The sequence below is a fragment of the Choloepus didactylus genome, chromosome 18, assembly GCF_015220235.1.
Source record: "Choloepus didactylus isolate mChoDid1 chromosome 18, mChoDid1.pri, whole genome shotgun sequence".
NCBI classification, from domain to species: domain Eukaryota; kingdom Metazoa; phylum Chordata; class Mammalia; order Pilosa; family Megalonychidae; genus Choloepus; species Choloepus didactylus.
In genome coordinates this window covers 74,123,021-74,135,426 of record NC_051324.1, presented here as the reverse complement: position 1 = coordinate 74,135,426, position 12,406 = coordinate 74,123,021, and the positions used below count along the sequence as shown (strand labels likewise).

Sequence of the window (12,406 nt, the reverse complement as noted above, 5' to 3'; positions counted from 1 at the left end):
GCATTCTGGACTAAACTTTTTTCCTTCTATAGAGGACTGTGGATGACCAACAGTGAATAAACACGGTCAGGGAAACTTCCTTTCCTTTCTTGCTGAGTGACTGGGGAGGCACTCTCTGGCCCTCAAGTCCTCTCCAAGTTACTGGATAATTCCAGCTCTGAATATTTGTCATCTGTGACCTTCTGCACTAGTCTGATGCATATGAAGATCTCTGGTCTACCCTGGAGTCACCTGCAAACTCAAAGCCCTGAAGTGGTCTGTTCAATGTTCTATTTTTAGGAATGGTGATGCTAAATAAGCACCTGGGGTCTTCGGAGAAAAGTCGGCCTTCCGAGCAGGAGACCTACCTTCTGGAGGAAGTGCCAGAGGACTGGCACTGTTTCTTTGCCATTTTTCTGCTCTACCACGTGCTGGAGGAACTCGACCGTGATCCTCTTCCTGCAGCTCCAAATCTTAGAGCAGTGGACCACACTAGTCTGCGGCAGGTGGTGCAGGAAGGCCCCGGGGTCACCGTATATGATTTTGGCCACGGGATTGGAGCTGATCCGCTCGTCTTGGCTGATGAGTGTATTCACAGCCAGGAGAGTTTTATCTAGATGCTGCGTGGAGAAAAGGATACAGAATTCTGGAAGTGAGATCTGACCGTACACCGATCAGGACCCCTACTGACCTCGCCAGCAGACTCCTGGTCGCTCTGCTAAATCCCAAATAGCTACTCTTGTCATCTTTTCTTGTCATTTAAATGTTCCTTGTTTGTAAGCTTATGTCCCCCCAAGCAGAATGAGACTTAGAGATCTGTATTTTATTCCCCTTCCTTTATTAACTGGCTTTTAGTTACTATTCAGGAATATTTTTATCTAATAAAGGAATAATCATTCTAGAGCTCTTCCTGCATTTTTGGCGTGTATCCACCTGATAGTTCCTTGCCTCACCTCTTACTCTCACTGTCAGCCTGGGGTGGGGGTGTGGGGAAGGAGGCTTGGGTACAAGAGGAAGATGGAGTGACTCGATGGGGAGCCCCTAAATCAAAGGCTTAGCTCAAGGCTATGACAATGGACAGCGAGCACCCACACTGTCCTTCCTCCCACTTTCCTGGCAAAGTGCCAAAGTGGCTGCCATCACTTACCTTCAGCTCAGATAAAATAATAGTTTCAACAGCTTTTTCCCAGTTGTTTCTCCTCTCTTTGGTTGACAAATTTGCATCAAAATTTAAAAACCCTACACAGATAAACAAAATGCGTGGGTTACCCAAGGAACAAAAAAACACAGCAGTTTACATGTAAAAGCACTAAATACATGTTAAACTGAAATAACGAATAATGCTGTGTGTCTGTGTGTGTGTGTGTGTGTGTGTGTAGGGGGGTTATTTTCCTAAATTAACCTAAGTATTTTTTAATGATTCCTGCTGCTCTCACCAGTCCAATGTACTCTGACTTCTAAAAATTCCCCTAACTGCATAACTGGACACTTAAAGCCATTCTGAACAAAACTGCTGAAAGGACAGTAAAAAGAATTAGAAGCCCGGGTACAGTGGGAACTGGGGCCCCATCAGACCATCGCAGCTGCCATCCCCGAGCTTGCTGATGGACCTGCAGCTCCACAGAAATTGCTGGCAGCTTCTAGACGGGGTCTTTCGGCAGTGGGACACTGGGTGAGCTTGCCTAGTTTGAAATCCCACCACAATGAAAGACTTAAACTAAGATCATATTTTGCTACCTGGAAAGTTTATGTTGAGTGGGTTTCTGGCAATGAAACACCTGAAGAGGGCATGGACTTTCCTGTCATGTGGCTGGACTTTTTACTGCTATTATTAATATTATTATTTTAAATAACATTTTCATCACAGGTAATTTTAAAAGAAAAATTTGCAAATTAGCAAAAAGAAAACAAAACCACTCTTTATTACACCATTTTACTAAGTTGTCACATGGGCCTTTTCTTTCTGTGGGGATTTAAAATCTTAAAATGGAAATATTGGCTCAGTGAACACAGTATTTTCTAGACTGCTTCTTTCTGATAATAAATTATGAATATCTAAACATACCCGATTTGTCTACAGTATCTTTAGGAAAAGCATGAGCTATGCCGAAACAGTATGGATGTGCAAAGAGAACAAATTCCCGAGCAATTACGGAACTTTGTCTCATTGGTGACGGTCTCTGTCACTCAACACCTGCTTCAGACTATATACATTCCCAGCCCGGTGGGCAGATGACCTAGAGGGGTGACTGGCAATGGAAAAGTGCCCCCCACCCCCAATCAAAGCTCCAGTGCAAATGCTCCTGAACACCACACGGGACTCGGCCAGGCAGGTGGAAACGACGGAGGAGGTCCGGCCACCCTCCAGCAAGGGCCACCCCTCCAGCACCCGCAGCTCCTACCCCATCAGCTCGCCACAGCCTGGCCTCTCTGCAGGGCTGCCCAGCGGTGCCCCATCCAGCGCATCCCAACGCCCCCGTCCCCTCACCCTGGTCACTTCGCTGCTGCTGTCCTCGGTGAAGGCTGCACAGGATAAGGTGCACCACACTCGAGGTCTCGTCCACACTCTCCCCCAGCATCTTTGTTAACTGCTCCAAGTCCTTCTGGAGATGCTGCTCGAGGAATTCTCTTGGATCCCACACCACAGGCTTAATGATATTTATCAGAGCCTGTCGGGGGCAAGGAAACAACCATTTTAACCACGATCTTGTTTGTGGATGAGATGGCACGTTCAGTAGAGGGCATCTCATTCAGGGTTGAAAACCAGCCCCGGATCAGAAGGCGGCTTCCAACAGGAAGCCGAGGGAGCACTCAGAGAGTGAGTCAACACCGGAGGTGGAAGGCAGGCAGATCTGAGCAAGCAACTGCAATCCGAGAATGACTGGCCTTTACAGGACCAGAATGAAACGAAAGGGTTTCAAACCCTGCACTTGTGGCTATCTTGGTGAGTATTCTCTTGGAGGAAAGGCTATGTGCTCTTTCTTTCTGCCCTGGAGTTACCAGGCAGACACAGTAAAATCAGGATTATTTTAGCCTCTCCCCACCCAGCTGTGAGCCTGCGACATATGTGTTCATTTAAAATGGATTTTATATCAGCTGCTGGGGTGTTCTGTGTATCACCATAGACCACAGGGAGAAAGATCAGGGTGTGTTAATTTTATTTTACTTTGTGGGTTAGATACAATGATTTATTCCAAAGGAGGTGGCTGGAACTTTTCAGACAAAAGGGTTCACTGTGAATAAAGGATAGCAGGGTGTTACTACAGGGAAGAGACACCCAGTTTGGGGGTGCCACGCTGTACCTGGGGGTTTTGGGACGATCCCAGAAGCATAGCCAAGTGGGTGAGCAGCCGGAGCAGAACAAAGACCACGGGGGAGAGCTGTCGGTCAGATGCTGTGGTTGCTTCTCTGGCGAGAGGGCTGCCCAGCACGTGGCCGGTCTGCGTTCTGTCCATGTGGTTTCTGGAAAGGGTGAGGGGGGAGAGGGGAAGACGTCTCAGCTCTCTCCTTAGGACCCGGAGGCCGGGCTCACAGTGCTGCAGGGAACAACGCTAAAGGAGCAGGCTCTGCTGAGCCCAAACCGTTTTCCCAGGAGCCCTCTTCCTCGTGGTCTCACTCGCCCTAGAAAGGGGGCTGCTGATCTGGCTCACCCTGGGCCAGGTGTCACATGGGGACCTGGAAATCATGCTGGGGACAGGAGCAGGCAGGCCAGGTGAAGCTCAGGTTTGCACGTTGTTCTCATTTCCCCAAATCAAAACGTGGGATCCAAGGAATTTGCATCACATCCAGGTGGGAGATGCCAAATGATTGTTTATATTTATCATATAAACCATGATATATGGTTTCTGCAAAACTATATATTTTGCAAAATATACAGTTGCAAAATACTTTTGCAATGAATGCAACTTGAATATTGCAAAAAATATGGGAGTTCCCAGGACCCTTAGGCAGTTTATGGATATAACAGGTTTAGAATATTTTAACCTGTGACTGCATGAGAATGACTGGGCCGTTTGATGATCCCAGACAGGTTCCCCCCTCCTGTCTCAAGGGGGCACTTATAACCAACCCCTCTCAAGAGCAACTGGGAGATCATGAGGCCTGGTCTTCACCTGGGCTCTGGGTCCAGGATTTGCTAAGACTGACGATGTCCCCTTCGCTTCCCCTCAAAAGGGCTAGGGCAGCTTACAGGCGTGACGGCATCTGCTCAGAGACAAAGGCCCGGCTTTTACCTTTCAGATTCAAATGTCCCCCTGGATTAGGTCACCTGTTAAGTCTACAGGGGCAGGCTCAGGCCATGGGATGACATGAAAGTATTAACATGCACTGTGCTTTGGGTTTGCGAGTCCAAGTTGGACACAGATGGACAGAAGCCTCGTGCCGTATGGGCACAGGGACCTGGACGTTGGTTCTGAATGTGACCCAGGCCCCTGGGCACTAAGCCTTCATACTTAGCATCAGTTTACCAGCTGGAACCCAACAGCCCCAACGACCCTGGTTCGACTCCTTAGAAAGGAAACGGTCTTACGTACTGGACAACCTGGAAGCCGGCCTGGGGGATGTGATTTATCCCTCCAATTGGAGCACCGCAGTCCACACAGCGGCTTTGTTCCATCGGCCTGCCACACTAGGAGAAACACAGGTGTCACCCAAGCTCAGTTTTGGACCCATAGACCCATGCACAAATACCACCAGGCACATGGACATTTGCCATGGGAGGCAGTGAGCGCTGCCGGCTTTACTTGTTCTAGTTTGTGTATATTTCAGGTGCGGCTGGAGGAGCCTTGGGGATGGGGCAGAGGCTTGATGCAGATTATGTTATACATGGTAAAACTGGACTTTTTAAAAATGGGTGAGACAAATTTATGTTTCATTCCCAATAGAGTGACACTTACAGCACGTACGTAAAACCTACTCTTCCTTTCTCATATGCATCACCTTTTTCCATTCCCATATCTACGATGCTAGTCCCTAGAGCTTCATGGTGTGGCCCCAGGGGTACCACATGAGCTTCCCACCAGACTCCCTTCACTCTACTTGGACTTCTAAATTAACAAAAAACCCAACCATACAGCTTACTACTTCCCAAGGCTCATTTTCTAAAACCAGACTGTGTGCTACTAAATACTATGAATCAGAGTCTAGAACTGACCCAAGCAATCAGTCTCCCAGGCCACAGGCTTCTACTGCTGGGAGAGGTCTTGGAAAGAACCAATTTTAATCTCTTTTCATCGACAAGGAAGTGAGTGAAGTTCAAAGAGATGAAGTGCACCTATTAGTTTTTTTCATCCATGATTCTTATTTACTTTATCAAATAACATGCTTCAGCTCAGTTTGGCAGCAGGTGGCTGAGCTGAAGGGGCTTTGGGATTCAGAGATGGATAAAACACAGTTCTTCGCACCATGCAGCTTACAATCTGCAAGTTGCTGCTTCCCATCCTTTGGCATCTTGCCCACTCCTCTCTGGGCAAGTAACGCAGACGGTGATCTCATCTGTGGCTTTGCCATTCTACAAAGATGAGCCTCCCTGATCCCACGTGGGAGTGGCTAGAAAGGATGGCTCGAGGGGTTCTCAACCAGGGACAATTTTATCTCCTGCAGGACTCTTTTGGTTGTCACCCCAGGGGTGGTGGGTTCTACTGGTGTTGAATGAGTTGAGGCCGGATGCTGCTCGACATCCTGTGACGAGGACGCCCTCCTGGCAAAGGGTCCTGGGGTCTGAAAGGTCCACAGTGCTGAGGATCCCCGGGCTGGTGCGACGGCGCAGCCCAGAAAACCTCCCTGGGCTGACCTCTTGGCGCCACGTAGACATCAGAACACCCCAAACGGCCCTGAAAGTGCACTTGCACTCTCCACGCTCTCCCCCTCTTACGTGGCCCCTCTCTCCTCAGACCCAGAAGAACCCATGTTTCGAGGCCCCAGACTGTACCCCAAATGCCAAGACTCACCTCTCCCACAGAACAGGGATGGCCTCTGGGGCAGGCTGTTAAAAGGACAAGATACACGCTGGTCGGTCTCACGTGATGGGTGATGTCCAGAAGGGAAAGCCACCCCTCTCCCCTCCGGCCCTGACCACAACTGACCCACGGCACATGCCCTGAGCGTGCCATCAGAAATCTTAAACCACTTAGTTAATCTTGTTATGCGACATAGCAGGAGTGCAAAAAATGTATGTTTCTGTTGGTGGAAAACATCTCTTGAGTTTAGTTTTCCAGAGGAAAGAGAAATCATGTTCCAGGGGTTACTTTCTAGAGAGGCAGGGCAGATAGTATTTGAAACACTTCCCTTCTCTTGGAAAAATAATTTTTTTTTTTTTTTTTTTGCCATGAGCATGTTTTATAACAACTTTTAAACTAGTTTGGAAAGGTTTACTCAAGGTAACAGCAGCATTTAGATAAAGTCATGGCTTAGTTTGTTCTGTCTTCCAGTTAGACACTTCCAAAGAGCCCCCTATGGGTGAGGAACACTGCTCAACCGGGAGCTGGTCTCTGCTTGCACCTCTGACATGGTTCTCCTCTCCTACCAAGAGGCACGCTCCAGGGAACAAAAGTGCGTCCTAAAGGGTTCCTCCCCCTTGTCTGAGAAGAGGGGTGGTGTGGAGCAGCTACACAGGCAGCAGACAGCCGGCTCTCTGAAGCCACTCATATTTGGCAGAGGTGCCAAAGCCAGAAGGAGACGGGAGCGTGTGGACCTCCAGGCCTAACCACACGGGCCCCAAGTCTGAACCAGTGCCTCATGCGGCATCACAGTGTTCTCCAAAGCGGAGAGCGGTGCGATTCCATCTCAGACACCAACACTTACTGTACCATTGGACTCCTTGCAGACCCTGCCAATGCCTAGCTTGAGCCAGCAAGTCTTCTGGCATTGTTGGAAGAAAAGCATTCTGGAAAAAAAGCAGAGATGGAACTGGGTGAGTGAGCATGCGCATTGTCTGATGTTCAGCAAGAGGCCTAGAGTAAGAAAACCAACTTCTGATCTTCTGTCCCCTTGACCTCAAAAGCTATCTATGGAATGAACAAACGGCAAGGCAAGTTTTCTTTACCATCATTGTGGTCTAAAGAATCAAATGAGACAAAAGAGGCAGAGAGAGAATCTGGAAGATAAAGAGGTCCAGTAGTTCCCAAGCCTACAGACTCGGTCTCTGAAGTGACACACTGTTGACATTTTCACTGTGAAAGCTGATGCCATCCGGTCCCATTCTTACCACCATGTTGGCCGGGAAGAAGGCTAAATTCCTTAGGGGTTCCAAGACTTGGTTTTGCCCACACAGAAGGACGGCTGCAGCATGGACGGCCATCTCCATCACCCTTCCTTCGAGCCTGCCACCACCAGGGCCCACGGTCAGCAACGGCAGAGTGTTGCCCACCAGGGATGTTGCAAAACGTCTGATATCTTGAGAAGAAAGGACCTTGGTTTCTTCGAGAAATTTGTTCACAGCCTCACATTGCTGGCAGGAAAAAAAGAGAGAGGGATATTTTGTATATCAAAGAAGAATATTAAGTAAATTCAAAGGTTTGCTCATAGTGAGTCATATGTTTTGATATCAAATACACATCATATTTCAAGGTAAATATGGTTAAATTATCATGCATTTGTGGGTAAATCCTACAGAGAAAAGAATTTTCATATACAAGCATAGCAACCACAAACCTAATGACTAATTTTGATGTTCTATTTTGGTAAACATTGTCTCATATTCTTGACTTTATTTTTAATTGTAATTCTAAAAGCCTTAGGTTAAACAGTTATTAGTTCCTCTGTATAAAGCGGTTGGAAACCCCCATTCTGGATACAAAGTTATGGGCACAGTTTGTATTTGTGACTTTTACCTCTACTCATAAAAGTCCCCCACACGATGAGGCTGGGAACACAAGCCCTGAAGGGTGGTACTCACCTCTGGCTTGGGGTGGAGGTTGGCATTAGAGGACGTGTACAGAATGGTGACCTCCCTGAAAAGTGCTAACAGTAAGTGAACCTCCTGTTGAGATCTGGGGCTCCTGCAGGCCTGAAAAGGCAAGGAATTTAGTGAGAATTTAAACAGTTATTCAGACCTATGTAAGGGTCAGAGTTTGGTATGATCTTGAGTTAGGGAATGTGGGAGAGGGCTCGGAAGCCTTTCAAGGTCCTGGACTCTTGGGACCCCGCACTCCAGGGACCGTATTCTGGCAGATGACCTGACCCTCTAGGATTCCAAGGCTCATGAGATGTTCTCATGTTCATTAACTTGATGCATCTTTAGCAGAAATCTTATGATAGAAGTAACAGAAATCACCATCTGCTCTCTTTCTGATTCATCACTTGTCATAAACTTTTCCCAAGCAGAGAGAAAATTTTCTGTATCCTCTCTTCTTGGCACAATGCCAGGTACACAAAAGAAAGCAACAGCTGAACAATTCAAAGATTATTAAAATAAACACATACATAAGCATATGTATGCAAATTATGAACATACATAGATACAAAATTTGCTAGTTGTGCCAGCATATCTCACGTTAGAGTCATTTTGGAGGAAGGGATTTTTCAGTAGGGTCTCAGAGGAAGTGATGGACCGACACAAATCAAAAAGGAACTGCTGATGGCCTTGGCAGGTCAGCAAAATATTGTAAATCTGTCAACACAGTGCAGCTGTTGTTGCTAGCCTGTTTCAGCCACTAGTTCTTGCCCACTGACCAGGCACAACAGAAGAGGCCAGGAGTGGGTGGGCTCCGATGCAGAGTGCTCCTCTTCGTGCCCTCCCCAGTGGTCCACCACCAATGTATCATTTGACAGAAACAAGGAAAGATGCGGGCTCTGAGTCGATGCCATTTTAGACCAAAGAGGCACCTTGGACCGTCCTTGAACCGCCCTTGAACCATCCTACCTCCAGAGCGTTCACAATAGCCACGGGCTTGCACTCAAGGACGGCTTTGCCCACTGCATCGCGAATGGTCTTGTATTCATTCCCGTATACCAGGTATCGATCCATCTGGCCCGGATGGTCTTTCTGCAACAGAAATAATAATGCAGGAGTTAATTGGGACGGGAAGGGTTAGGGGAGCCAGGTAATCCTGACAGGCTTACAGGAGGCTGGACTGGGAATCCCAGATCCAGCACAAGGCATAACATTCAAGAGCAATCTTTGGGAAAAGCTTTCACCTCAATAAGATGAAGAGGGATAAGTAGCTGTAAAACCTGGGGAGGAGGCAATGCTAATTTTGCAGCTCTTTTCTCTACTTAAAGCACAGCACCAAAGACCAGTGATTTAAAATACTTCAACTCTAAGTCCTGATTGGTAGTTAAAAAAAAAAAAAAAAAAAGCCAAGATTGTTATTGTCATTTTTGTAACCCCAGGACAGTAAGAATTTGTTAATTTCTGAATACTAGGAAAGGACCACTGAGAGGCCCTGAAGCCAACCTTAACTGCAGTTCTTTTTCCCTTAGTTCTCATTCTTTTCTGTCTCTGCCTAATGAAGGCAAAAAAGGACATATCCTGCAGGCTAAATCACTTTAAATTTGCTCACAGCAAAGGCTCCGGAAACATTCTTTTACTTTCCCTGTGTCAAACATGATCAGAGGTGACACCTAAGTAAGCTTTGCAGGTAGATGACAAAATCAGAAACAGACACATGCAAATATATAGACACATACACATACACATGTATTTGCATATGCACATGTGCACAAATTGAAAGCACACACACTTATATATACATGCACACACAATGCACACGCATGTGCACACACACATCTATTTCCTATGGCAGGCAATCTAAACTTTATCACAAGTTGGGTCAAGTTAATTGAGGCACAGAGACAAAGGACCAGACCAGCTCGTGCATGTTTCCTTATGGGAAGCAGCACTGACTGCTGGCCTGTGGGCGTGCTGCAGAAAGAGGACAGCATTCCCAGGATGCCAGGGGTTGCGTTTCTCACCTGCTGTGCAATGACTTCTCTTGGAAAAACCCACTGGCATGGATGGCCCTCTTTGGAGAGGCTCTGCACAAATTCCATCCCGTGTTGACTGGTGAGCTTCCTCACCAAGTACACACGGTACCAGTCGTCCTTGGTTTGGGTACAGAAGCGCTCCACTTGCTGCAGATAGCATTGCTTTTCCTTGGCCATGTCTGGAGATTTCAATGACAACGTGAGTGAGTGACTGGTGAGTAAGAATATTTATTGGTCGACTGTGTAGTAAAAGCTAGTAAAAGAGCATGGTGTCTACTCATTAGGAATTCACAGTAAAAAACAAACCCAGAAGGAAGGGGACATGGTAAGAACCGTTATTATTCTAAGAACCGGTTTCCCTGGCTCCCAGAATTTCTAAATAATGGGGTCTCTAAGCCGGAGGCAGAGGAGGGTAAAGGAGAAGACTTGCCTGAGGCTTCAAGAAGTTCAAAGAGGAGATCAGAAGCTCTGTCAAGACACAGGCGTATCCTGGCCACCTCTTGGAGGTACTCAACGGAAGCCTCGTTGGCCACGTGCCGGTCTGGTCGTAATGAGGAGTACGTCCTGAGGAAATGACCTTCCTCTCTCATGCAGTTCAGTTCATCAGTTTTGGAGCAGGCGCTCGTTTTCTCATGTATTGAATCCTAAGGAACAAAGAAGAAGAAAGTAAACAATATTATTCGTTTAATATGCAAGTCCCAACCTCCTAAACTGCCCGAGTGTGACTCCATGGGGAATAAAGAAAGAATAAAACATAGATCTCTATCCTTGCAGGTTTGAGTTAAATATTTTGAATAATGGAACACAGACATCCCTTCTTATTTTAGGGGCAAGGAGGGGAAAAGGAGAAGCTATGACAAAAAAAATTGTATGCTAATTTTTTTTCATATGCATTGTAAAATTTTTAGAAATAAAAATATGAAGAGAATAAAAATAAAAAGTATTCATAGTCTCGCCATCTGGAGAAACCCACTGATTTTGTCATCTACTTGCAGAGCCTAGTTAGGCTGTATTGTGTGCACACACACATAGATGATGATAAATACAACAGCTCAGGGAATAAGCAAGGTCTTTGAAAACTTTCTTTTTTTTCCACCTGTTAATTTTCCCAATGAAAACTATATGTTGTAAATTTTCAGAAACTCTTTTCAATCGCATCAATCCTATGGTTCAGAGAGTTTGCAAAATAAATGGACGGAAGTGACAGTTTACCTCCAGACAGTTGATAAAGAGCATGTAGAGTTCAGTTTTATCTTCAATTATGAATGTTTTCTTTTGTAACTGGGACAAGTAATCTTGAAGATAATCTTTTACTTCTTGGAAGCTGGGGAAAGAGAAATGTTATACCAGTTATCTCAGACCTGGAGATTCTCTCAAAAAAAGTATGACTCTCCCATCATCTATCTATCTATAGCTATAAAGACATATATATATGTATATATAAAATGTATATGTAAATATAGTTTGTAATGCGATTTGATTAAAAACATGTTAGCACAATATTGGAGGAATATTTTAGATTGGCTCTTCGCAAACTTTCTGGTCTCAGGACTCCTTTATAGTCTTAAAAATTGAGACCCCCAAAGAGCTTTTGTTTATGTTGGTTTTACCTGTAATATTTACAGTATTATAAACCAAAACTGATAAATTTCAAAAATATTTATCAATTCATTTAAAATAATGATAAGCCCATTACATGTTAAAATAAATAACATTTTTTTAAATAAAAAATTATTTTCCAAAACCAAAATTAATTAGTAAGGAGAGAGGCTTTGTTTTACAGTTCCTCCTTTTTTTACATAGTTTTACTGAGATATATTCACATACCCTACAGTCATCCACAGTGTACAATCAGTCATTCACATATCATCATACACTTGTGCATTCATCACCAGAATCAACTTTTTTTTTTTTTTTAAATATTTATCTGAGATTCTGTTTTATTATTGCTTCTACCAAAATCCCTATACAAAATTAAATTAGACAAATGAAAAGTGGGGGCACATTTTCAATATCAAAATAAAATCTTAAAAATTACCCAAACCCATGAATCTCGAAGACAATTGTACAAAAATGTAGCTTATGAGGGGTGACAATGGGATTGGGAAAGCCATAAGGACCACACTCCACTTTGTCTAGTTTATGGATGGATGAGCAGAAAAATAGGGGAAGGAAACAAACGAACAGACAAAGGTACCCAGAGTTCTTTTTTACTTCAATTGCTCTTTTTCACTTTAATTATTATTCTTGTTATTTTTGGGTGTGTGCTAATGAAGGTGCCAGGGATTGACCTAGGTGAATGTACAACTATGTAATGGCACTGTGAACAATCGAATGTACGATTTGTTTTGTATGACTGCGTGGTATGTGAACATATCTCAATAAAATGAAGATAAAAAAAAAAATTATCCAAGAGGCAACACTTATTCTTCCTAGGTTTACCTAAATCATTGACAATGGAATTAATACTTAAAAATTGCCAGTTATAAATACATTTTTGGTT

The 12,406-nt window shown here is 44.9% G+C and overlaps 1 protein-coding gene across 3 annotated transcripts in view; it reads right to left on the bottom strand.

Annotated features, from left to right (window-relative positions):
• Positions 1 to 12,406, bottom strand: part of RNF213 (ring finger protein 213) — a 100,078-nt gene that overhangs the window by 8,989 nt on the left and 78,683 nt on the right. For 2 of the 3 annotated variants that reach the window (XM_037808886.1, XM_037808887.1), the window contains 13 exons: positions 11,116 to 11,227; positions 10,334 to 10,547; positions 9,892 to 10,082; positions 8,840 to 8,962; positions 7,874 to 7,984; positions 7,184 to 7,426; positions 6,781 to 6,862; positions 5,928 to 5,962; positions 4,512 to 4,606; positions 3,282 to 3,441; positions 2,468 to 2,648; positions 1,127 to 1,218; positions 348 to 599 (listed from right to left, as the gene is read on the bottom strand). In XM_037808886.1, coding sequence (XP_037664814.1) covers positions 348 to 599; positions 1,127 to 1,218; positions 2,468 to 2,648; positions 3,282 to 3,441; positions 4,512 to 4,606; positions 5,928 to 5,962; positions 6,781 to 6,862; positions 7,184 to 7,426; positions 7,874 to 7,984; positions 8,840 to 8,962; positions 9,892 to 10,082; positions 10,334 to 10,547; positions 11,116 to 11,227 — 1,891 coding nt within the window. Of the gene's footprint in view, positions 1 to 347; positions 600 to 1,126; positions 1,219 to 2,467; positions 2,649 to 3,281; positions 3,442 to 4,511; positions 4,607 to 5,927; positions 5,963 to 6,780; positions 6,863 to 7,183; positions 7,427 to 7,873; positions 7,985 to 8,839; positions 8,963 to 9,891; positions 10,083 to 10,333; positions 10,548 to 11,115; positions 11,228 to 12,406 lie in introns of those variants that run through there. The other variant, XR_005212659.1, reaches the window with a different exon arrangement.